The sequence below is a fragment of the Esox lucius genome, chromosome 11 (assembly GCF_011004845.1).
Source record: "Esox lucius isolate fEsoLuc1 chromosome 11, fEsoLuc1.pri, whole genome shotgun sequence".
NCBI lineage: Eukaryota > Metazoa > Chordata > Actinopteri > Esociformes > Esocidae > Esox > Esox lucius.
Window position 1 is genome coordinate 27,432,463 of NC_047579.1, and position 26,861 is coordinate 27,459,323.

The following is a 26,861-nucleotide window of genomic DNA, read 5'->3' on the forward strand; positions in this document are numbered from 1 at the left end:
CGTTTGGAATTCACTATGAGTAGATATGCATCAGAAGACAGATGTCTCAAACTTCGACTTCTCCGACCTTCCTGTGGGGCCGTTTATTACAGTGGAACTTATTGTTGCTATGGTGCTAAGAAGAGTGAAGAAACATTGTGTGCTATCAGATGAAGAACTCATTAGAAACCAATACATAACCCAGATAAAGACCTTTTTTTTCCCTTCCTCTCTTTCTCACTCAACTCTATTCTCCATGGACATTGACATCTCAAGTTGCGCACACTAAAATAGCTAGTCATCAATCATGTCCAGCCTGACTTACGGTCAATTTCCCAAATTAAAGTTCTTAAGTGTGTTTATTTGTATTGCACGTTCATGGCCAGATGGGCGAGTTGGAGCGAGTGCAAATAGTTGATAGAAAACTGGCAAGCCACCATGCTGAGTATCTTAATATGGACGCATGGAATCACTATCCCCGCCCTATGGGTAGCTATAAGCTTCAGAATTCATTAAGTAGCAGGGCCTTGATACATTTTTTGTGACACATTTGTAGCTTTTTCTGGCCTCAATGAATAAGGGCACCTGGGCTGTTCCTGAGGGTTCTTGATAATAAAAAAAAGTTCATGTGTTTATGTGTGTGCATGGGCATGTGTGTGTGTGTACTTGAGTGTTTTTCTAGGTATGGAACTACGATTGCATGTGTGTGTGTGTGTGTGTGTTATTGGAGGTCATCTTCACGATCTTCTTTGACCTTGTCCCATTCACCCCAACACGAGCCAACCTCATAAACCCTAATGCGTTGACAGTCAAACTTGCAGTAGGGTGTAATGGCTTGTAATATCCTGAGAACAAAATGTGTTGACTCAAACTCAACCAAAAGTAAATGTTTGTTTAAGTGAATAAACTTTCCAGAAGATGCTCAGATTAGCAAGTTCCCAATGTGTCATCTGTTTGACAGTAATAAGTGACAAATACACAGGACAAATGCACAGGTCTCAATCAACCAGTCTAATCCTAATTGATATGTCAATCAGTTAGCTAACGGACTGGCTCCCGCACTTACGACTTAACCAATGAACCGTTTTCAACAGGGTTGTCCTCTTTGCAACCTCATAAAATCAATTTCACCTCTCTGGTGTATTCCCTCCCGCTCTTCACCTCACCCCTTCTTTCTTTCCTCAGGGCTCTTGTGTTCCCTCAAGGTCTCATGTGACAGCTCTTTTTCACCCTCCCTCCCTCGTTCTTGGGGAGGGGGACTGAAGTGGCGAAGGAGGGGGAATAAAAAGGGATGAAGAAGGAAAAGCAGACCGAGCCACAGACAAGGAGGGAGGGAGACGCAATCAGAGGAAGAGAAAGAAACTGACAATCGCAGTTATGCCCGAAGCCAAGAAGACAGGTAAGCAAGTGAAGCACATGGTACGCTTTGACATTGTACTGTCCGCAGTCAGATAATGTCCTCTTTGAACTTCTGTGTGTCCGTTTCTGGGAGTGTTCTTCCTCGTATTTACTGAGGCAGACCGTCTGCTTCGCTTATTCCCTACCTGTTATTGGATGTTGTTGGGACTGTTGACTTAATGTGGGAAAAAATACGGTAAGCATAACAAAGTGATTATGGTCTAGAAATTAAATTGTGTGGCATTCATAATGCAGAGTGTGATAAACAGAAAAATGAATGTCAGGTATAATTGTAGACTTTGGGTTTTGGTGAAGAAGAATGCAGGCAGGAGCCTATAAGAAGAGGCCTATCATCTGGGCCCAGTTTATCTAAATTGGATACCCATGATTTCCATTACCAAGTAAACCACGATCTGAATTTGTGTCAGATTTTTGGCCAGGATTTTCCTGATTGATACGATCTGGGATTGCATAGTGGGGTTTACATAATCCGGATCAGTGTTATCCAGTTTTGAAAAACTGGGCCCGGAATAGTTCCTTTTGAACTTTCGTTAACAATGTATGGATGTGTCTGGTAAGTGGGGAGAGGTCAGTATTCTTAGCAATTCACCACGGAGGGCAAGGTTAGAAATGAATGATCCCAATGACTTGACCCCTGCAGATGGGATGTTTGAAGAGTTAAGCTTGAATCCTAGGGTTTCACTAGCCAATTCAGTCTTGCTTTTATAGTTGATATATGTATATTTATAGTCGATATATGACATATTAGAGCAATTTTTCCGAAAGTCGATCAACTGAACATCTACAAACCATCTAAATGAGGTTAGCACAGATATGTACGTATTTCTATCTTTAGTTGCATAAATCTGTGCTCTTTTGCACCACTAAGTCTTACTATGAATGTAATACTCTAACTGTTGATGTGGAGGGCAAGTGTTTCTATGTGTGGACTAGCACATCGTAGGCCTGTACAATAGAATGTACTTTATGAACGTGTGGAATAAGATTTCTTCACCTTGACATTGCAACCTTAGCACCTGTTGACAAAACATTGCTATTAGTGTCAATGGTATTTATTCCCTGTATGTAGTAATGTTAGTCTGATCTGACTGAGGTCTAAAATATGTCCTGGTCTCTTTTCAACAGTAACCATAACGCACTGTAAATCACATGGCAACATGACATTTGAGAGATTGGAATGAAGGAGGGAACGGAGGGAGGGAAGCAGTAGATATTGTGAGGGGATAGCTATGCTACTGTAGTGTAGCAATAAGAGGAAGATGGACGAGCTGACGTGTTGGAGGGGGTTATGCCAAGTCAGGTGTGACCACCTCGCATCACCTGTCTGCACCTCACTGGCTCTATCTGTCTGACTCTGATTGCATGTCTGGCTGGTTCACATACAGCCCCTCTGCTAAAGACTTTCATGTGGCTAACCCATTGAAGTGGCTTGTTTAGATCCTTGCCATGGGCTATGATTTGTAAACACGCCCCTGGAGGAGAATGTCTTTGACAGTTTTTGCTATATTTAGGCCAAACCAACTTCAATTGTTCAACAGATTTCATGTTGGTATGAGATGAGCAACTAGAACAAAACACCTAAAGTGTTATAGCAGCCTTAATTCAACACCTAGTGTCCTTGCTAAGACCCTTAAGACCCCATTTGGTGTCAAAAGTGTCTTAGGATCTTTGAAAGTTTTTCCCGTCTGGGTCTGAGTTCTGTTTCCATAATCCAACAGGAAGTTATGTGTCTTGTCTTGTTGCTTGAAGACATACATTTCTTTAGCTTTTACAGTATTATTTTGTTTTATTTATTCATGGGAAGTGTGGCATCTGTTTAACAGTAAATACACTTTGTATGGCATTACCATTTTTGATAATGTACTGGGTCATCGTCCCCACCCTTACTCACCACCGTTATTTCGTTATTTTCTGCTTGGCTGGGATGCTCAGAGTATTACCGCCCAGATGTCTTTACGTCCCAGCCATGTGTGGTTAGCCCAGCATCATGACATCATGTAGATCACGTTCCTGTCACCATATTACTTACATCTTTAAGACTGCTATCCCTTACTTTTCACAAATCCTTGATCCCCCCCACACACCCCCCCCCTCTCCTTTTAACGTCAGCTTCGCTCTGGAGACTCCTTCCTTCAGTTGGTCACATAGCTCATATGACCCCCCCCCCCCCCCATTGTGAATTTCTCCCCATGATGTAAGACTGTCTGGGACCTAAGAAGGCCAAGGGGTATGTGGAGAAAGCAAGCCTCCCAATAAACAGCATTAAGAATAGTTCTCAGCCTTCTTACCTTCGCCTTGATATGGGGTGTTATTGTGCCAAGTGAGAGTGTTGGAGGAACACTCTCTAGCCTCTAACAGAACAGTGTATATTCCTTGTATATTTGAAATGTAAAATTACACTAGAAATTCAGATTTATTTTAAAACACTGATAATGCAGATACCTCTGCCTCTTTACTGTGGTACAAATCCAAAAGCTATATCTTAAAGGCAGTATTATATCATTCTTGACTGAGGGAAACAAAGCTGTAGAATCTGCGGAATTAGACATACCTATATACCAGGATGTTATAACTAGGAGGCTTTTGACCAACCCTAGTGGCTTCACCTACCTGCCTGCAGTGCTACAGAAATTGAAAATCAAAAACAAGTTCATAAAATGGATCACAAAGCCCTGCGCAAGAAGACACAACCGGTCAGCATCGCCTCAATTCAACCTCATTGTGTTGGGCCGAGTTAAGACGGTTTTCCTCCCCCCATTGGATTATCTGTCAGAGTGTATCCCCACATCCTTTTAGTAAAAAATTGAAACCTGTTGTTAGTACATTTATCTGGGACTATGCAACACAAATGATTGGTAAAAGCACCTTATTGAAAACTTATTGGAGGGAGGATGGGCTCTCCCAAACATTCATTACACTTTGACTTGATCACACCCTGGCGTTGCTAGCTGGCCTGGAATGGTGCATGAGGATTGCCACCTCTATTTTCTCAGCGCTGTGTTTTTGTGCCCTATTCAACCTGACTTTATACTCATAATTCCATCATACATAGCACAATCTGTGTCCTATTCACCCTGACTTTATACTCATAATTCCATCATACATAGCACAATCTGTGTCCTATTCACCCTGACTTTATACTCATAATTCCATCATACATAGCACAATCTGTGTCCTATTCACCCTGACTTTATACTCATAATTCCATCATACATAGCACAATCTGTGTCCTATTCACCCTGACTTTATACTCATAATTCCATCATACATAGCACAATCTGTGTCCTATTCACCCTGACTTTATACTCATAATTCCATCATACATAGCACAATCTGTGTCCTATTCACCCTGACTTTATACTCATAATTCCATCATACATAGCACAATCTGTGTCCTATTCACCCTGACTTTATACTCATAATTCCATCATACATAGCACAATCTGTGTCCTATTCACCCTGACTTTATACTCATAATTCCATCATACATAGCACAATCTGTGTCCTATTCACCCTGACTTTATACTCATAATTCCATCATACATAGCACGATCTGTGTCTGGATGGACATTTAGGAGCACGCTGACCTTAGACTACTGTCATCCGTGCTCCTGATTCCAAGGAATCCCCCCTCGCACCTTCCAAACCAGATAATGCTTTTGATTGTTGGAGATCTACACCATGTGGGCACTAATGTATACAAAGAAAGGGCTTTTGCCTTTCTTTGTATACACTGAGGGGAAAACTATGACCTACCTATAAATAATTGGGGGTGGTTGGGTCCTTTTGGTGCCTTGTCTGGACATTCAGACAAGGCACCAAAAGGAGCCTTCAGGAGGAGCTGTTAGAGGGAATTCCTTTCCTTTTCCCTTTCAGGCGTTTTCTCCCTTTTTAAGATTGTGTGTCTGTTTAAAGTTGTGTTGTCTTTAGTTTAATAAAAAATATATACATATTTTATGCAATTTTGTGATGAAACAGGAATTAAGAAGAGGAAGTACTTTCTTTCTGAAAGAGCAGTGGGTAGGGTTCAAGCCTCGGCAGCACTAATGCCCTGGAGGCAGCAGCTTAGACGGATGGACCACCCTAGACCACAGGGCAGATAGTTTTTATTATTAAAGCTTAATGTTTTTATTATGCACTGAAATAACTGTAACTGGAGCAGTGAAATGCTCCAATCAGAGTGTTCTGAGATCCTACCAACGTGCTTTTCAGTGCGTCCATTTGATTAGTGAAAGGTTAGGGTCTTATGACCGCTCTCCCAGACTGCTGCCTGGGCAAAGTGACACGGAAAGACTGGCGTCTTCTGCGCCTCCTCCTTCGTCTTGCCCACTCCGCCATCACACAACGGAGGCTGTGAGTGTAGCATTACCTCATACCACGCCCGTCATCATGCCTTCTCAGGTATGCAGCTCTGGCTTGATGGATTACCGACAGGTGCAGAGTCAACAGACAGAGCCTGGGGAGTTTACAATGGGAGTGTGAACTAAGCTCAAATATGTCATTAACTAATGCTGGGATTCATTCAAACCTGCCAATTGCACTGTTTACACAGTCTTTATTTACAATGGTCATGTCGCGGCCACACACGTCTGATACCTCTGAGGCAAAACGTATCTCTGAGGGACGGCGTCTTGGTAATTGTTGTAGGTTTTTATCCAGAACCCAAAACCAGTGGGTTTTGTTCAATTTCCATTTGACCAATGGATTTCTGGGAAGTGCACTAATAACATAGAGGGGTTTTGATTCAAATGAAGATTTAGGCTTTATTAAATACCCCATAAGCATTTAATACAGACAGGAGTACTTGGTAATGTCCTCTGAAGTTGAGGGCATTGGAGGTGAGATGACAAGGGGACATGAATGGAAACAACAAGACATACATTATCTTCTTTATTCCATTCTGCAGATTCCATTTCCCTAAGGTGATATCATTTTCCTCTCTGACGTAGGTTTTTGGGGTTGCTAAAAGCTATTTTTTACGAGACATACCGTGATGCCAAATTTACGACAATACCGTTAACACAGCCTCTCATGCACTCTTCCTTTACCTGTCCGCAAGGATTCTTACTATTCAGGTTGCTTTTCCTCTACTGTTTCAAAAATAAATATTCACCCCACACGTGTGTTACTGTAGAAGGGGCACAGGGTGGCGGAGAGAGACATCACTGTAGGAATGCATACAGACTATAATTCTTATCATCATTGCTGTCTAATAATATACATGAAATTATATACTGCCTTCCCTAGAGTTCCTCCCCTCCCTTCCTATGGTCAATGACAGTCTTACCTCAGTATTTTAGGGTACCCCAATCACCCAGGCCCCCCCCCCTTTGCCATTTTGGGAAATATGTGTTTTTTTTGGGTAGGTGATGATATAATTACCAGCAACTTCTATACCTCACACATGCTTAATTGAAAGACAGCTGCAGTGAATACACAGTTCAGCTGCCGCACAGTGGAAACAAACACACCTAGGATCCAATACAGCCTTGGGATTAATGTTTGGACTCCAGGACCCCGGGAGTAGCCGTCGCTTTGGCTGTGGCTAATGTGGATCTTAATAAAATATCAACACCAAAAGCTCTGCTAAGTTACAGCAACAAAACAAGTCAGCAGTACTATTAATATCACAGTACTATTAATAACACAGTACTATTAATTCTATTTGTAGGAAGACCGGATGCAATACACGCCCACTATAGATCTTCACTTGTACCTCCAACACAAATGCTGGAGCGACGTCCAGTTACAGATTCCACATCAGTAATATTAATGATATGGTATTCATAACACAATTTACTCTTACGACTCTTCCTCTCCCCGGCACACCGCCTTCACGGCTCCCCTGCTAATACACTACACGGTCAAATGAATAAGGGAAAGAGAGCGCAGGGGCTTAAGTGTCCTCCCGGGCTGCCAGAAGCATCCCTCCCCATCCTCATCATAAAACGGTGAAACTTCATCGGTCACACTCTGCCCCCCCCCCAGCGTGGATGGCTGCCAAAGGCCAGTGATACCACTGATTCTCCAGCACGCGCTTAGCGCTGCAAATAGACCCCCTGAATATTCATCGGCCCTTTGAGTCCTTCCAATAAATGCTTCGGCTTGGTTCCATAGTTGAACGTGTATGCGACGTTTATGATGTGAAAATAGGCAGAGTCGCGTTCTGATGAGTTCAGATAAAGCGGTATTGCTGCATATGCACTTTTGTATCGCACGCCATGTGTGATTTACGGTTAGTTGTGCACACAGATCACCACGTGTGATTTACGGTTAGTTGCGCACACAGATATTTAATTACACTTTTATTTGCTCTACGTTTACGTTTAAGTCACTTAACACACACTCGTATACAGAGCAACGTAGTCTGAAGTAAGGGCCCACATTTCTGTTTTGGATGCTCATCAAAATTGCTTTTAGCAAGTGGGCTGCACAGGTCCAATACTAGAAGATAAAATGACGAGTTTTTAGGGGCTGAAATTACTATTAAGACATGTATGTCATATAAATATAACAGCTGGTTTGGCCGTACAGCCAGCTCTAACAAGGTGGTTCCAAACTTTATCCATTTCTCAAAGATTAACACCCATGGTGCTTGTGGGGAATGTAGCATTTTTTCCTAACCTTCCCTACATCCAGGCCTTGACACAAATCTGTATCTGAGGTCTATGGAGAGTTTCTTGGACTTTGTGGTTTGTTTTCTGCTCTGATGTGGACTGTGACGTGTGGGACCTTATATAGACGTGAGCATTTCTAAATCACGTCCAATCAACATAATTTGCCAGAGGCTCACGACCCAAGTTCTAGAGACATTTCAAGGACGATCAAAGTATACATGGTGATTAAAGGGTCTGAATGCTTACACTACTGTTCAAAATGTTGGGATCACTTAGAAATGTCCTTGTTTTCCATGAAAAAATACATGACATTTGTTTGAATAGGAAATTATAGCAAAATGAGTAGGAAATATAGTCATTGACAAGGTTAGAAATAATGATTTTTAATCTAATCCTCCATTTACAGCAATTATAGCCTTGCAGACCTTTGGCATTCTAGTTGTCATTATACTGAGGTAATCTGAACAGATTTCACCCCATGCTTACTGAAGCACTTCCCACAAGTTGGATTGGCTTGATGGGCACTTACGTATTTTACGGTCAAACTGCTCCCACAACAGCTCAATAGGGTGACTCTGCTGGCCACTCCATTATAGACCGAATACCAGCTGACTGCTTCTTTCTTAAATAGTCCTTGCATGGAGCTGTGCTTTGGGTCATTGTCCTGTTGTAGGAAGAAATTGGCTCCAATCAAGTGCCGTCCACAGGGTATGGCATGGCATTGCAAAACGGAGTGAATGCCTTCCTTCTTCAAGGTCCCTTTTACCCTGCACCCCCAGACCATCACATTGCCTCCACCATGCTTGCCAACATGCTCATCTAGCATCTTTTCATTTGGTCTGTGAATGTTCTTCTTTGTGATCTGAACACCTCAAACTTAGATTTGTCTGTCAATTTTTTCCAATCTTCATCTCTTCAGTGTCTGTGTTCTTTTGCCCATCTTATTATTAAATTTGTATTGGCCAGTCAGATGTATAGCTTTTTATTTGCAACTCTGCCTACAAGGCCAACATCCCGAAGTCACCTCTTCACGGTTGACGTTGAGACTGGTATTTTGTGCAATTCTGTAATGTAACCCATAATTGCTGATGGTTCAAATACTCAACTAGTCTTATCAGCACAACAGTTTTCAGCTATTCTAACATAATAGGAAAAGGGTTTTCTAATGATCAATTTGCCTTTTAAAAATATAAACTTGGATTATCAAACACAATGTGTCATCGCAACACAGGACTGATAGTTGCTGATAATGGTCGTTAATGATGGTCGCTTCCAGCTACAATAGTCATTTACAACATTATCAATGTATACACTGCATTTCTGATCAATATGATGTTATTTTAATGAACATAAAATGTGCTTTTATTTAGAAAATATGGACATTTCTAAGTGACCTCAAACTTTTGAACAGTAGTGTATGTGTATGAGATATTTCAGTATTTGATTCACTTTAAAATGGCACAAATTTGTTAAAACAGTTTTCAGTCCTTCACAACAATTGAAAAAACAGTTTCCATTCTATCCTTTCAGCCAGCCGTCGTTTCAGGCTCAGTTCTGAAAGACGGCTGTTCTCTTTGATGTGGGTTGTTCAATACATCATCCACAGCATTATTTTTAACTACCAAACTCAGAGATACTACATTTTTGATTTGTTTCAGTAACACACTGTGATATTGTGTATTCAGGAACTCACTTGTCTTCAAGGTAGGGGCTCGGCAGGTAGAAGATCTATCCAAGTTCGGGCCTTGCACACAATTAAAATCCTCACTACTGCTCAGCTTAACAGTAATATGGGCAGGACTTTTTCAAGCGACTGTAGTTTTGTGCTGAAAGGAAATACCCCTTTGTATCAGAATTACCAAACCTCTTGCCTTAGTGGATAATGTTTTGTGTTATACATGTAAACCTAAGTCTACAGTGGTAATCACTAATCAGGTAGGTGTCTTTTTGATTTTAATCAAGTTATTCTCCACTGCCTATTTTGGATATTGATGCCTACAACCCGATTATAGGCTTGCCTCGTTTCGGCAACTTTACAGTAGGTGCGGGGTGGTCAAAGACCAAGATATGCGTACCGTAAGCATATCTCACCACACCAGTTTGATTCTAATCACACTGCTTGCCTTCCCCAACTATACGCCCATGGCTGTGCAGACACTCATCCTTAAGACAAGGTGTCCTCAAATATCCACCCGTCAATCCCTCGGCACCGCTGTGTGAATTTGACTCTCCCGATGCAGGACCCCTGGGCACGGGTGGTGTGCAGGAAACAGGATGTGAGCCCCCTGGCCACAGTGATGCAGTTGTACAGCAAAGCAGCAACTGAGACCATTCTGTCATGCAAGGGCCCAGGTATGTGTTTTGTGGGAAGACAATATCAAAGTAAACCTTCCTTCCAGATGGGCCATGAAGCCCCTCCAGCCACTTGTTTGCAGTCCTTAAGGTATATTTACATAACAGCCGTTTAGGTAATGGCTTCAACGACCGAGCAACATCCCCCAGCATCTGCCCAAACTGTCCTCCTACCCTTTCCCACCCCTCCCCAGCTCCATCCTATGTCATAACTGCTACATCCCACCCCTCCCCAGCTCCATCCCATGTCATAACTGCTACATCCCACCCCTCCCCAGCTCCATCCCATGTCATAACTGCTACATCCCACCCCTCCCCAGCTCCATCCCATGTCATAACTGCTACATCCCACCCCTCCCCAGCTCCATCCCATGTCATAACTGCTACATCCGACCCCTCCCCAGCTCCATCCCATGTCATAACTGCTACATTCCACCCCTCCCCAGCTCCATCCTATGTCATAACTGCTACATCCGACCCCTCCCCAGCTCCATCCCATGTCATAACTGCTACATCCGACCCCTCCCCAGCTCCATCCCATGTCATAACTGCTACATCCCACCCCTCCCCAGCTACATCCATTCCGAATTATTATAATTAAAGATAAATAATTTACGCACCAACAGATATACATGCTCTAAAATGTATTTATATTTAAATAAACATACAAATAGTATAAAAATAAATATATATATAGACATACACATACTATATGATACAAAAATTGTGTTCACACACATACATACAATATTTGCACAAACACACTGCACTTACAAAAGACTACGCATGCAGAGACAGCAATTTTAGACAAGCAACTATACGCATAAATGTCAATAAACATGTGTGCATACACTCACAGAAACTTGGTGCAGGCTGAGCTGCCAAAGCACATTGATATCTTCAAAATCATAACTAGCCTTTAAGATATATGTTAACTAATCCTATCAAAGGCTGGTTATGATTATAAAGATATATTCTATAGTCTTACCTGAAAAGTAGTCGCCAAAACATGTTAATGTGATAGTCAAATGATGAGAGGGCAGGTACAGTGCACAGCTCCACAGAGAGACAGTGTTTGTGGAAGAGGGAATCAACCCAGTGTGGATGAACTCACCATGTCAGAAAGCTAGCCATAGCAGGAATCAGCCACCACACCAATCATCCCTCCTGTCCCATCCCCAACTGTTCAGATGATGCTCGAGTACACCCGGTACAGTGAACTAGTCTCACGTTTAAGGGGTAGGATAGCCGAAATTAGCCCTGTAAAGTCACCTCCGCTGGGGTTTGACACATGAAGACCTTGGCCTTGTACTCCACCCTCAGATGAGCAGGACACAGCAGAGGAAATCTATAACATCCTACTCCCAGAAGAGGGACTTGACCTTTTGCAGTGGTAGTTTAAACAAATCACAGAACTATCACAGAACAAATCTAGCTTGTAGCAAAAGTATTCACCTCAAACACATTCGCTTAAAACACTGAAGAAAACCTGAAGTTATACAGTATATCTCAATGCAACGGTAGAATCAGCAAAATGATGTTGTCACAAACGACACCAGAAATTGTATTTAAAAATCCTGAAAAAAAACTAAAACAAGTCAAGCTTTGTTGGGAATGGTATTGGACATAGTAAAGCTTTGTGGGGGAAGGTAGTGGACACAGTAAAGCTTTGTGGGGAAAGGTAGTGGACATAGATCTTGTTCAAAGAGCAGTGATTCAAATTCAACCCATATTGCCTCAGTACATGTGCACTGGACCAACCTAGGCCACACATTGTTAAATCTCAAATTATATTAAATGAATATGATGAATTGTTCCCAAATATTGTAGTGTGTCTCTGAAGCACAGATCAGTCATTTTCAGAGCACTGTTGCTGAGATACGACTACAGAGTGAAGACTCTCCTCTATACTAAGTCTATAATTAGACATGAATATGAGGATGGAGCATTATATATATTTAGAGGAAGGCTTGACAGTGATGGGGCAGCAGGGTCAGAGAAATGGAGGAAATCAAACCCTGGTTCATCAACTATCTCACACTATCTTAAGCCCTCAACTGAAGACTTGTCAACATAGCTGACCTCTGATGGTCTATCTCTTTTACTTCTCCCTTTAACTCTCACTCTTTCTCCTCTCTCTCTCCCTCTCTCTCTCTCTCTCTCTCTCTGTCCCTTTCCTCTTTTCTTTTTCCTCTCTCACCAATACCTCAAGACAATGGACAAGTCCCGAATGAATATGGAGGTTTAAACAACATCTTACGGAAATGAAAAAAAATGCTAATTAATCAAACCACGCATTAATCAAAGAAAATTAAAATATTGGAGAAAAATAAAGAGAATTAGGGATGTTTGAAAAAAGGTGGGAGACAAAAGAAAAGAGGGAATTACAGAGAAAGTACAGTAAATAGGATTAGGGTTGATGCATTACATATGTAACTATACATTAGCATTGAGGTTCCAGCATCGGGGTTTCTCTTGCTCTGTCTTAACGCTGTACTTAGAGGTTATGCTATGGGGTTGAACAACCAGACAGACACTGATCCGACCGGCGATCGAGAGAGTGCTGACAGGTTGTAACCAGAGTGGATCCTTGGCCTGAAGGAGAGAGCAGTTGCAGTCTGACCATGGACAACCACTTGACAAATTCCGGATTGTTTTTATAGTATCCAAAATCTGTCTCATTTAGCAATGGAATCTAGAGACTGTTTCATCTCTTATTTCTTCTTCATACATCACCACAGGGATCCAGCTCCTGGAACAGAGCACGGGGAGAGGTTTCGAAATTGTGATTGCTGGCAAATTCACTGCTGTCAAAGAGAGGACTGGGCAGAAATAGCTAACCTGTGTTTCATGTTTCCCATGTGCTCTACAACAGCCACTCATCCTGGCTGTGTCCTATATCAATGTCACAATGGGTCGTCTATCTATCTTTGTGCCAGCTTTGGACAGAAGGCCAGGCCAGAAGTCTCATGTTACAGTGTTGCTCCCATCCCAGTCACCAACCGTGGACTAAATAGTGAGCCCCTGAAACTTCATCGACCAACTTACCTTTATTCCAGGATTGGGCCTGGTTCCAAGGGATAGAAACGGGCCTAAATAAGGCATTTACTGCCAAGTGCGTCACTTGCCCCTGCTACCTAAGACAGTGGAAGATGCTTATCAGAAATAGACGTGTCGGCCCATCAGTATGCCAGCCCGAGCACACAGCCTGGGTCATACAACACAACGAGTGTGCCAAGGCTGAAATGTTAGGATCCCAGCTGAGTATACTCATGGGACCATGGTTCTACACCGTCAGTGAACTGATGGGGATGGTTCCTGGTGGATGTTCTATATTATGGCGTTGGGTCATTTAATAGACTTTGCTGACTACAGATCCCAAGGCACTGAATAGGTGCTCTGAACGAGGACACTTCACCTGAATCCATCCTCGGCTGAAATGAAGTGCTTTAAAACAACCCAACTGTGCTGCCACCAGCAACAATGTACTCAACCATTAGTTATCCTATATTAGTACATATGTCAGTGGGTTTGGAAGTGTTCCTAATGCAACATGACATTCCCTATAGCAAGTAAACATTACTTAATATATAGGCTATTGTATTGGGCTGAATACTGCAACGAATTGCTAACTTTACCTAGGTTTTGATTTTGACCATTCAGGCATACTGCATAGAAAAGTAGGAAGTCCGAATTCAAGACAAAAGGTTTGCTACAGTAACTAAAAAATAAATCCTAAATGTTTAGCTTTTTTGAAGTGCCTTTTACACAAAATGTTGCTAGGCAACAAACAATGTGGGTCAATGAAGCTGACTTGCTAATTTTATCAGAACACAGCTAGACAACTAGCTGGATGCAAATATATTCTGTGTTTGAAAGACAATTGTTGGCAACATAGTTATGTTAGTAAATTGACACGTTCAAAATGATGTGCACAATAGTGACGCTGCAATCGCCTTTTGTGTGGTTTGGTAGAAAAACATTTTAGATCATAATAATGTTTTTCCAAAATGTTTGTATTTATTAACCCCATATGTAAGGTGGACATCCACCAAACATATTTTCAATTTGTGTAAAAGCAACATATATTAGTTTATGTTCATTACTTTTCATGGTTTCATCACACAATCATATTATTTGTCCTTTCTAATATCAGTGTGTCTTTCTAAAGGACGGAACCTTTGAGTCAGTATTGTAGATCGTGTGTATAGTTTGATTGTCTTAAACTTGATCAAAAGCATAGTCTAAAGGCTGTCTTTCTAATATCTTTTAGTCACATTATTCTTTAGAATTCTCTCTCTTTTGAACAATACATATTGATGAAATATAGGACTACTTATAGCAGTCACTGTTTCAACAGTATGTGTAGTATACATATTTGAATTGAATTCCAATACTCTTACTTTGCCAAAGGCAGAGCCTGAAGATATTGGTAAAAATTGCACAAAAGAAGTGAACGTGCAACTCCTCTGTGGTTACATCAAAATGTGTTTGTTTATTGTATGAACGTATGTGTGTTTAAACATAAGCACTAGTATAATATTTGATGTATAATTCATGCATTTATGAACATTCAGAACTTAAAGTGCAGTGTGCCAGAATGGATTATACATAATTGGACTTCTACATAATATATGTGCATTTGTAAATATTTGCGCAAATGTTTGTACAGTTCAAGTCACATATTTATTCACAGTGGTAATATAAAAACAAGCTGTATTAAGTATATTATGTGTTTAATGGTCCACGATGTTATTGAGATGGCATGTTTGAAATCTAACCCATGTAACAGATTGATACCGATGAGGAAAGCTTTGGTCGCTGAGGAGGTAACAGTTAATTAATCTGTTTGTTTGTCTTGTTCCTATAACAGCCAAGACAGAAAAGGCTGCAGCAGCACCTGCTGGTGAGTCGAGTCATGACAGACGGACAACACATGTTGACTTAGTGTGTTAGGGCTTAGCAGTCTAATGGATCAGACAGACAACACACGTTGACATAGTGTGTTAGGGCTAAGCAGTCTAATGGATCAGACAGACAACACACGTTGACATAGTGTGTTAGGGCTAAGCAGTCTAATGGATCAGACGGACAACACACGTTGACATAGTGTGTTAGGGCTAAGCAGTCTAATGGATCAGACGGACAACACACGTTGACATAGTGTGTTAGGGCTAAGCAGTCTAATGGATCAGACAGACAACACACGTTGACATAGTGTGTTAGGGCTAAGCAGTCTAATGGATCAGACAGACAACACACGTTGACATAGTGTGTTAGGGCTTAGCAGTCTAATGGATCAGACAGACAACACACGTTGACATAGTGTGTTAGGGCTAAGCAGTCTAATGGATCAGACAGACAACACACGTTGACATAGTGTGTTAGGGCTAAGCAGTCTAATGGATCAGACAGACAACACACGTTGACATAGTGTGTTAGGGCTAAGCAGTCTAATGGATCAGACGGACAACACACGTTGACATAGTGTGTTAGGGCTTAGCAGTCTAATGGATCAGACAGACAACACACGTTGACATAGTGTGTTAGGGCTTAGCAGTCTAATGGATCAGACAGACAACACACGTTGACATAGTGTGTTAGGGCTAAGCAGTCTAATGGATCAGACAGACAACACACGTTGACATAGTGTGTTAGGGCTAAGCAGTCTAATGGATCAGACAGACAACACACGTTGACATAGTGTGTTAGGGCTAAGCAGTCTAATGGATCAGACGGACAACACACGTTGACATAGTGTGTTATTGCTAAGCAGTCTAATGGATGAGTCTAATTTCCCTTTTCCTCTGTTTCCTTTCCAGATAAGGGTGGGTGAGAAGAGTGAAGCTTGCGGGTGCTTTCGCGTATGGGTTTGTTTGTTTGTGAGCTTTAATCGTTGTTCTTTTTTTGTGTTACCTGTGGTAGAGATGGTAGAGCATAATCGTCACTGGCCATTTCAATAACACATGTTAACTGTTTTTCATAATTCAGAACAACCAGTGGAGGAGCCGGGTAAGGCATCTTAAAGACCAATCACAGAAGTAGCTTTCTGTGGGGATGGGACTGAGAGTGGTCGTGCATGTTCCTCACCGCATACCACGACAGTTTAATAACGTCATAACATACCAATACACCAATTACAGCTCTCTACTGTTTTGTCCATGTACATTAGCCAAGATTTATATGATTCTTACAGTTCTATTTTATTTCCAGTGATAATTGTTGAATCAGTTGGTAAGGGGTACCTTACAGCTTTGGTTATATTTGTTGGCTTATTTTGTCGAACACTGCAGCGTGTGTGTATGTGTTTTGAGAGTGTGTGTGTTTTTCAATATCATGTGTGTATGTCTGTGTGAAAGGGTTTTTATTATGTTTTTCGCGTGTGTATGAATACAACATCAAGTGGAAGTTTGTGCGTTATCTGCTGTGTTTTAGGTAAGGATTGTGTTTGTGAGAGTGTGTATGCATGCCACACTGATGGTAGATTTGCTACAGACTTAAACATTTGCCACAGATTTTGTCCATTTTATACAGACTTAGTCCATTTGATACAGACTTAACCATTTGATGCAGACTTAACCATTTGATACAGACTTGCCCCATTTGATACAGACTTAGTCCATTTAATACAGACTTAGTCCATTTGACACAGACTTGCCCCATTTGATACAGACTTAGTCCTTTTGACACAGACTTAGTCCTTTTGGTACAGTCCACCTCATGGCATTGTATCTCAGTCATTATATCGATGGACCAGTTAAAGAGGGTTAGAGCTGTTCTGGCTTAATGTGGTACTTGTGTACTGTATGTTCATCTGTATGTATGTCTTTGTGTCTGAATGTGTGTCTGTCCTCCATGTATATAATGTAATATAGCTATAGCTAGTGTTCACACATGCAGTCCAGGACATTTTCAAATAAGAAACGTTTCTTTTAAACCTCCTATTTTTGGCTGGATTTGTAATATGTTGTTTATTAATGCGCATAACCTGTAAGAAGAATCCCTATCATACCTCAGTCATCACTTACATACATCTTTTTTTATGATAGAGTATTTGTCATATTCACATATGCCTCATCACATCAAGCCGGCTAAATATTTTGCCCAGTCACAGACTTCATACACCGACAGTATATTTGGTGGTTGTTTAACCCATCACTGTCTGCAGTACTAATGTCTCTATACTCATTGTTTCTTTTCATTCAGCGGAAAATGAGGGAGGAGACGGTAAGGAAAAGAAACAATAAACCCCCCCTGGGTTGTAGTGGGCTTGTGTCCCCCCCCCTGCTTCCCGCCAGTCACCTGTTGAACGTGCATGTCTGTCCAACTCTGTCTGTCAGTGTGTCGTGACCTGAATGTCTGTCACCTGACAAATGGAGACTCCTGGGATTGCTCTGGCGAAGGCCTCCATGGTCCGACTGTATACATCATTGTAAAAGTCAGAAAGTAATTAATAGGATGCTGTGCTATTTGATGCTGTCCCCGGAGGGTTGAAACACAGTTTTTATTATTTATTACTAATAAGAAACTGATTCAAACCTGGGGCATCAAGTGATTGCAATTACATACTAGGTAAAAGCAACCAAAAAAACAGCAGTGTTTTGGCCCCCCAGGACCAGAGTTGAATTGCCCTGCTGTACATCTACTTTGTGAATGAATGGATACTATTATTTATGTAGAGATCTTTAAGGAATCATCTCCTGAAGAATCAGACCTATAACATAAGTCTTACAGAGGGTCAAACCTCATCAACATTGCAGGAATACATGGAAGAGTAAAAAGAAGTGAAGTAGGAAAAATTATAAGTCAACAGTAGAATAAAAAGAACAATAGTACAATGGTGGAGCCCAGAAAACAGCAACCATCCTCTACAGTGCCCTCTGAAATAACATCTAAGATGTTAGCCGTTGAGATATCAGACCTATCGAATCAGTATGACAGATGTTAGCCGTTGAGATATCAGACCTATAGAATCAGTCTGACAGATGTTAGCCGTTGAGATATCAGACCTATAGAATCAGTATGACAGATGTTAGCCGTTGAGATATCAGACCTATTGAATCAGTATGACAGATGTTAGCCGTTGAGATATCAGACCTATAGAATCAGTCTGACAGATGTTAGCCGTTGAGATATCAGACCTATAGAATCAGTATTACAGATGTTAGCCGTTGAGATATCAGACCTATAGGATCAGTCTGACAGATGTTAGCCGTTGAGATATCAGACCTATAGAATCAGTCTGACAGATGTTAGCTGTTGAGATATCAGACCTATAGAATCAGTCTGACAGATGTTAGCCATTGAGATATCTGAGCAATACTAGTTAATTGACTTCAGGTGTTTCTCATATTCATAAAGTTCATATTTAATCTTAAGATAATTGTATTCCAGTTGCTCATGGTCTTAAAAAAATTAGTGCTGAAATGTTTCTCTGTTTTTTAGAAACTCAACTCTGTTGAGATTAGCCAAACATTACGTGATAATTGTGGTTTCGCCAAAGCATCCGAACGAAGGAATTACGGAATATTAAGCATTAAATGACCCTAACTTGAAATTGATGCATAATGAGAGTAAATGACAAACTGATATATACTGTACATTTTCCTCTGGGTATATATCGTTACCAGTGTGTATGAGTGCTCCTACTACGGTAATGGTTAAATTGAAGTATAAATGGATGACACACGTTGCGGTTTTGTTGGGTCAGTTCAAATATTGTTCCTTGTTCCTGAGGTGTTACAGTAATAATGAATGAAGTGATAAAACCTAATAATACACATTATTTTCACAATGTGAAAATTGACCTTTTGGATGGTTTTCAGTGGTTGTTGGTTCAGCCCTGGGCGTCCCAGCGTGTTAAGGGTTCACAGCACAGAGAGTGAAATAGGGAAAGTGTTCCTTGGGTGCTGGTCCAGGATTAGGTGGACCTACTTGCATTCTAACTGAAAAAATATATACTGTAGCTCACCATACCGGAACTGAACCTGGATCAGTGCACAGGGGTCACTTGATTCCAAAATATATTAACCGAGTCCATAAAGTCAGAGAGGAGGTGAGCGTGGGACTCTCTGAGTTTATGGAGGTGCATGACCTCACTTGACCCGGGTTCTATTCTCACAACATTTTCTCCCAATGGATCCTCCCCTGGGGTACTCACTCCACTCGACTGGTCAATCGATTTTGCTGTAAATCTGCTTCTCTATGCTTATGAACTTTCTTTTTCCATAGAGCTCTTGTCAGATTCAGAAGGTGAGAGAACAAATGGTTTTTCATTTGCATCGCTAATAATCCCCCCAAATTCTCAGTAAAAGTAACAATTATTACAATGTCACGGCAATCTGGTTTGAGGTTTGAATTTGACCACAAATAATAACTGATTAACATTTTCGTGTTTTACCTAAATTTTGAGAAGAAAGGAAATGTTCACCCAAGAAAGAATGGGAAGATAGAGATTTTTTGTGTGTGTGAAAGAGAGAGAGAGAGCAAGCGAATGTAAGAGTGAGTGGTCTTCATCTGCAGGCCAGGTTTTCATAGCCACTCGGTAAAGCCCTCATCTTTCAGTTTCCACTAAAGGTCCTCTATCTAATGTGTTCCCTTGCTGTGTTTCTCTCCCTCTATTTTTTCCTGATCCAGAATTGCCTGATGATGGTAAGACAAACAAATACTTTAGCTTGTATTTGTCTATCTGCTGACACATGCGAAGCAATCCTTTTATAAAAAGGAGGGAGCACGCTAAGGAACAGGAGTGAGAGGTCATGTTTTAATAAAATTCCATCATCAAAAAGCTAGATTTACTGTTGTCAAAAGTGGGAGATAAACACCTGTCTTCATATGGGTTTTTAGTTCCCCTTTCGTTCCCTGGTGGGCTTACATTACTGCTGTGATCGGCCCTCTTCTGGTGTCGTCTAGACGCTTAAATACTGACCCTCAGTTAAAAACAAGACGGATGATACTTGATACGGTTTCTTCTGATCATCCGTCATAATAGCAGAGACATTTCAAGGAGCGGAAACACATGATGCAGCACTCTTCTGCCTTTGAGAAAAGCTGTTGCTAAATATGGCCCATCTCAATAAGTCACTGACTGAACAAAAGCATCCTTTACCTCTGAAATTCACTTAACCAGTTGACAAAATATTCTAAAATAAACAGATAAAAGAACAACAAGATAGAGGTACTGTATTTATTTAAAAAAATACATTGCCCTGTGTATTGGGACTTCAGACGTTCTTTCTTTTGTGGGCTCTACACAGACGTTTGTATTTAAAATAAAATAACTATGAGGTTAAAGTACAGTGGACACGTTATCATGTCTAAATGGTGGAACAAACAAGATATTGAATAACCTTTTTCATCCCAACCCACCATGGAGTGTAGAGTCAACAAAAGATACAAGGCCTGACTGCTCCTGTCTGGTCAGTGAACAGTCTTCCTTTTTCTAACCCCTGACCTCTGTGACCTCTCACGGATTTTAGAGACACTACCAGGAGGGCAGTCTGAGCTGACCGGGCTATTCATAGAGAAGCCAGAGAGCACAACAGTTACCAAAGGTGAGATTGCGGCACTTTTCCCCGCTTTAGTACTCTGAGTTTTTATCCACCCTCACATAAGGATCTTGCATAAGAGCCACAATATTTAGAGGTTCACTGGTTATTGATTTCACTTGCATGTGGCAGGAAAGAACGTCACCTTTGTGGCTAAAGTGGACTCGTCTGACCTGCTGAGGAAGCCCAACATCAAATGGCTGAAAGGGAAGTGGCTGGACCTGGCCAGTAAAGCCGGCAAACATGTCCAGTTTAAAGAGGCCTATGACAGGAACACCAAGGTACGTGCGTGTGCACACCTGCGTGTGTGTGTTAACAACTGTTAAGTGTTGAAATCCATCTCACTTTCAACAAAATCTTTCTCGTCTTGTCTTCCCAAACCTTCCCTGTCAAGTAAAGCATTCATGTGTCAGACACAAAAATGTAAAGTTTAAAACAAGAATCTGCACATGTGAAAGTCTAATGCACATCTGTATGCTACTGTTTCGGTGCTTAAGTGCGTATTGTACGCCGTAAGGAAATGACGGATTAAAACAACTGTGCCGTCATGAGAACGACAACACTCCAACTGCACCGGCTAGTTTGGCAACTTCTACAACAACTAGCCCAGCCTCAAACATACTACCCTCTGGACTGCCAGGCTATCTTCATTCCCCTCCCTGGTTGTGTGGGTGTCTTCTCCACCAGGTTTACACCTACCAGATGAGCATCATCAAAGTGGTGGAAGCGGACGCCGGGGGCTACCGCTGTGAGGTCACCTCCAAAGACAAGTGTGACAGCTGTACATTTGAGGTCACTGTGGAAGGTGGGTCCGAGGTCCGGGCCTCCGTTGTGTCTGTTAACCTGCCCCGTGAGCCGCTCAGCGTTTGATACGGCGCGACGGCGCTGTGCCGGGTGTCAGTGATCAGTCTGTTGTTCTTCCCGAAGTTCACCCTTTCCGTTAAGCTGTCTGTCGGTTCACCCCTCTGTCCCCTCCCTCTGTCCTGTCCTAGCCGTACAAGAGGAGCAGCCCGCCAACATCTTGGAGGCCTTCAAGCGTTCGTAAGTGTCCCTGTCAGGGCAGTTCCTTTCAGCGTGTCATCTGTCACGAACACCCAGCTCACTAGTGGATGTTAGTTACTCTGTCCTCCTGTGCCTCAGGCTATCTGTCTCACTCTAAGAGGATGTGTCTTTCCCTGTCTGCATGTCTGTCTGTCTGTCTGCCTGCCTGTCTGTGGTACACGTGTGTCCGTCAGGTTGTAATGTGGTTTGCCTGCCATTGTACAATCCTTCTGCCTTTTTTTATGACTAGATCTGTGCGTTCACGTTTTTCTCTGTCTCTGTGACTAACCTGTAGGATGGCGTGTTTGTTTTTATGTCACTTGTACAGAATGTTCTCTAAGTATGTCAGTATCTCTGTATTTTCTGTCCCGTCTCCACAAACGTGTGTGTCGGTATTGGTACAGCAGCTCTGCCCCGCCCCCCCGGCTTTGTTGCCATGGTGCTGTAGCCTAGCCGTGCTGCCACCAGTTTACTGTAGTCACTCTATGAAAAATGATTTCCTCCTCTAATCACATAAAACCCCAAACGCCAGGGGAAGAAAGGAAACAAAGCCTGAAAAGGAACATTTCATATTGCGTTTGCATGTTTATGTTGGTATAAGAAATACATTTAAAAAAGAGTGTGAATTGATGTGAAAACCAAAGGTTGCTGAATGGATTAGTGTTGACTTTGACACAGTGTGGTTTTCTGTGATTTCCATCTTTCACTGTCAGTAAGCGTGGAGAATCCTGTTGTTGTGATTCATTCTGAATCCATGTCTAGTCCTGCTGCCTCTGTTTCAAAGCAGTCTTGTCGTAACCTTCTTCCAGAACCTGGATCCGTTGCGTGGGTTCAGAAACTCTTCTCCTCTCTTCCCCTATTCCCTCCTGAGGAACTCATTGTCTGTTACCTGGGTGTTCACATCGCAAATAGTCTGTTCTTCCCTCGTGTGTTCTTTGAAAAGCTCTTAAAACACTGTTTGTACCAGCAGTACCTGTTTGTTATGGGCATAAACACACAATTTGCTAAGCAGGGGATGTGTCAGTGTACAGTATTTACCATGTACATATGCATGTATGCACTCTATGTATGTGTCAGTGTACCGTATTTTTGTTGGTAGAGTATTGACATCAACATATATGTGTGAATGTATGTCCAGCCAGCTTGCAATATGCCTATGTACACTAGAATGCTCGTTTGTTGTTCAAGCGGGCGAAGTGTCACGTTTGCGCTTATTAATCCCACTGTGTGTATATGTTCTTCATTCCTGTCATGCTTTGTTTTATCAGAGGCAAAAAAGGCGACCAAAGCGGGTAAGGTGTGGCTACAGACACTGTGATTTCTTGGTGTACTATCTGTATGGGTGTGTGTAGTCATTGTTTCTTGGTTGTTCTAAAAGTTATGTAAGTACTGTATGTTTTGTTTTCGAATGTCTTTATGTCAGGTGGATTTGTGTGAGTGTGTATTCGTCTTAGAACAGTACAATGTAAAACTTGGACCATTCCTCCTCTTCCCTGTCATCTTACGTATCCTTTTGTGAATGGATGATTGTTCACCACTACAGCATTGAATAGAATAGATATTCATGAGATTTGAATCTTGAGTAAAACCATAAAAAATATACAACATGTATATTTTTTCATTCTTTTTCTATTATACATTTGGTCGTTAGAGCCCTGAATGCTAATGGGCTTTCAGCCATGATATATCGTGTCATATAACATGGTGTTCTGTCTCTGCCTTTATGGTTAATTAGAATTAATTAATGATGTCACATAAAATAAGACACAGCCGCATGAATGCATGAATGCCCACTGTTCACCTGGGTACACATTGTGCCTCTTTCCCATAGTCCTTCCATACCACCCTTCATTTTGTGAAACAGTCACTCATTATCGACGGCCACAAGTGTCAAACCCAAAGCCCAGAACATGATTATGACAATAAATAAATGTTACCGTTCATTTGGGAACCGGTGTATAATTGCAGTAAGGTGCTGGGTTTGTGGTACACTACATGGCCAAAAGTATCTGGACAAAGCTGTAAATGAGCGGATTTGGCTATTTCAGCCACACCCACTTGCTGACGTGTGTCACTCCGAGTTAGTTGAGTTAGTCTACACCGAATTTCAAACTGCCTCTGGGAGCACTGTCAGCACAGCAGTTGTTGGATAGGCCCCTTATTTCCAGTGAAGGGAAATCCTATGCTACAGCATACTGCACAAGGACATTGTCACACTGAAACTATCACAATCCTGTGCTTCCATCTTTCTGGCGATAGTTTGGGGAAGGCTAATTTCCATGTCAACATGACAATGTCCCTGTGCACAGAACAATGTTCATAATGGTTGGTCACTATCAGCGTAGAACTAGAAAGAAAACCTAGGCAAACCACGAGTTGAAGTCACCGCGCTGAACAAGGGAGTGGGTTTGAAGAGCAGCTATTCACGGGCCAATTCCATCTCTATTGTGTGAAGTGACCAGTCTCACAACAAACTATTCTCTGTTCCTGTGCTAATTCGAAACCTAATGTATGGAACTCCATTTACTTTACTTTAATTAGAACCCAATTTCTGTATATGGCTAGCTACAGTAGCCTACCTTTAATTATTTTCGTAATTATTTGGTTTCAGTATTCACTTGTTCTATTAAAACAGCTGAACTTAAAAACAGACAGAAGAGGAACAGAAATTAAAAGGAAAGTTCTCTTTAGAACATTGTTGGTGGGAAAATATCTATACTACTTTCACATAGTTAACTTATTTCTTCACAAAGTTCTATCAAGTGGGTAAGTTGAGAGAGAGAAATATGTTTCTTTGCCCTCACTCTATAATGCTCTTCCTGGGTGAGATAGCAGCGTTGTTTCAAGACAAAGAGACAACACTTCAAGTGATTTATGTTTGACGTGTGGCATCATAACCATAAACTGTTTTACTTTTGGCATACTATATGTAGCTACTGAAGCTTGTAACCAATAAAGTTTTAGTTTATCCTCAACAAATCTAGCTGGATTCAATACCCAGTGTCCTGTGTGGCAGACTGCATCTCTAGCCACTACGTTATGTAACAATGGGTAGTCAGTCAGTCAGTCAGAGACATTCAGTGTTCTTGGCTGGCTCCGCTTACGCGGTCCGGTAAAAACTTGCCCAACCTCCCTAATGCCCTTGTGGCTGAATGGAAGAAAATCCCTGCAGCAAAGTTCCAACATCTAGTGGAAAGTCTTCCCAGGGGAGTGGAGTGTTGTAGCAGCAAGGCGGAACCAACTCCCTATAGATCCACCTGATTTTGGAGGGTGATGTTTGATCAGGTGTCAATATACTTTCTGGCATGTAGTAATGTACTGCATTGTATCAGGTCTAAGAATAGCTCTAAGACATGATATGTTGGCCATATACCACACCCCCTGAAGCCTTACTGCTGGAGTAAATATCATGTTTTAAATGACTGACTCCTCTAACCTACGTTGATCAAACCCAGTAGGAAGCCTCATCCTCTCACTCTCACTCATCCTCTTCCTTGTCCCCAGGGGAGATGCTGGAGAGGATGCAGGTGACCTGGACTTCAGTGCCCTCCTCAAGAAAAGGTTGGACATGAGTTCAACTTCATCAAGTGCCATCTCCCGTCCTTACACACACACACTGACACGCACACACACACACTGACACGCACACACACACTGACACACTCTCACTCTTTTAGGGAGAAGAAGGCGAGGGATGAGCCTAAAGAAGACGTGGATGTGTGGGAAATCCTGAAGAATGCCAAGCCATGTGACTATGAGAAGATCGCCTTTGACTATGGCATCACAGACCTCAGGGGCCTGCTCAAAAGACTGAAGAAGATGAAGAAGGTGGAACCCAAGAAGAGTGACGGTAGGCAGGGAGGGTTTGGAGTCATAATTGTTGTGCCTGGTTGCTGCGTTTCATTGTCGTGTCTGGTTCTTGTCCAGTTGTCACCTTGTGAATGTCTGGTTGTTTTTTCTGGAGGTTGGTTGTGTTGTTGTTGTTGCGTCTGGTTCGCTAATGTTTGGAGACATAACAGTGGGTCTTCCTCCCTCAGCCTTTCTGAAGAAGCTGGAGGAGTGCTATTCTGTGGACAAGGGCAAGAGGGTCCAGATGCATGTGGAGCTCCATGACCCTGATGTTCATGTCAAATGGCTGAAGAACGGTGTGGAGATCAAACCCTCTGCCAAGTGAGAACATTTGCTTTGTGTGTGTGTGTGTGTGTGTGTGCATGCATGTAATTGTTCCTGTTTTACTATCTGAGTGAGGGTGGAAGGTCCTCACTATGATGGTAAAACAAGAAAGACATACAAAGTGAGGACAGTTGGACAGTGCTCACTTTAACAAGAAGCTTTATCTGACTTTGGGTTAGAATTAGGAGTTAGGGTTAGGAGTTAGGGTTAGGAGTTAGGGTTAGGAGTTAGGGTCAGGAGTTAGGGTTAGGAGTTAGGGTTAGGAGTTAGGGTTAGGAGTAAGGGTTAGGTTAAGGCATAAACGTTACGCTGAGTTAGTCTAAGTGTGTCTGGGTTAGGGTTAGGGTTAGGTTAGGGTTAGGGTTAGGGTTAGGTTAAGGCATAAACGTTACGCTGAGTTAGTCTAAGTGTGTCTGGGTGTGTGTGGGGGCATGCATACATGCGAGAGGGTTTCAGACATTCTCTTCTGTTTGTACTCTGCAAGTATCTTATTCTTTCTCACTCTGTTCTTCTCTGTCTGTCTATCTGTCTTCCCACCCGTCATGTCAGGTATGTGTTTGAAAGCGTGGGCAACAAACGGACACTTACCATCAACAAGTGCAACCTGTCTGACGATGCTGCCTATGAGTGTGTGGTGGGGGAGGAGAAATGCTTCACAGAAGTCTTTGTGAAAGGTAGAACACTCAACACCTGCAGTCACTTAGTGGGGAGGAAGCTGTTCCCTGCTTAATGT

General features: G+C 42.0%; 1 protein-coding gene across 8 annotated transcripts in view; it reads left to right on the forward strand.

The window, feature by feature from the left end:
- Nucleotides 1-1,198: 1,198 nt before the first annotated feature.
- mybpc2a (myosin binding protein Ca) overlaps nt 1,199-26,861 on the forward strand; it is a 40,509-nt gene continuing 14,846 nt past the window's right edge. The window contains exons 1-16 of one of the 8 annotated variants that reach the window (XM_029123726.2): nt 1,199-1,378; nt 15,241-15,273; nt 16,190-16,195; nt 16,359-16,379; nt 17,574-17,594; nt 19,599-19,619; nt 20,004-20,018; nt 20,846-20,920; nt 21,047-21,195; nt 21,602-21,719; nt 21,907-21,955; nt 23,224-23,247; nt 25,460-25,516; nt 25,633-25,805; nt 25,993-26,125; nt 26,678-26,802. In XM_029123726.2, the coding sequence (XP_028979559.2) occupies nt 1,357-1,378; nt 15,241-15,273; nt 16,190-16,195; nt 16,359-16,379; nt 17,574-17,594; nt 19,599-19,619; nt 20,004-20,018; nt 20,846-20,920; nt 21,047-21,195; nt 21,602-21,719; nt 21,907-21,955; nt 23,224-23,247; nt 25,460-25,516; nt 25,633-25,805; nt 25,993-26,125; nt 26,678-26,802 (1,042 nt within the window). In that variant the 5' untranslated portion in view covers nt 1,199-1,356. Of the gene's footprint in view, nt 1,379-15,240; nt 15,274-16,189; nt 16,196-16,358; nt 16,380-17,573; nt 17,595-17,875; nt 19,620-20,003; nt 20,019-20,845; nt 20,921-21,046; nt 21,196-21,601; nt 21,720-21,906; nt 21,956-23,223; nt 23,248-25,459; nt 25,517-25,632; nt 25,806-25,992; nt 26,126-26,677; nt 26,803-26,861 lie in introns of those variants that run through there. The other 7 variants (XM_029123727.2, XM_029123728.2, XM_029123729.2 and 4 more) reach the window with 7 other exon arrangements.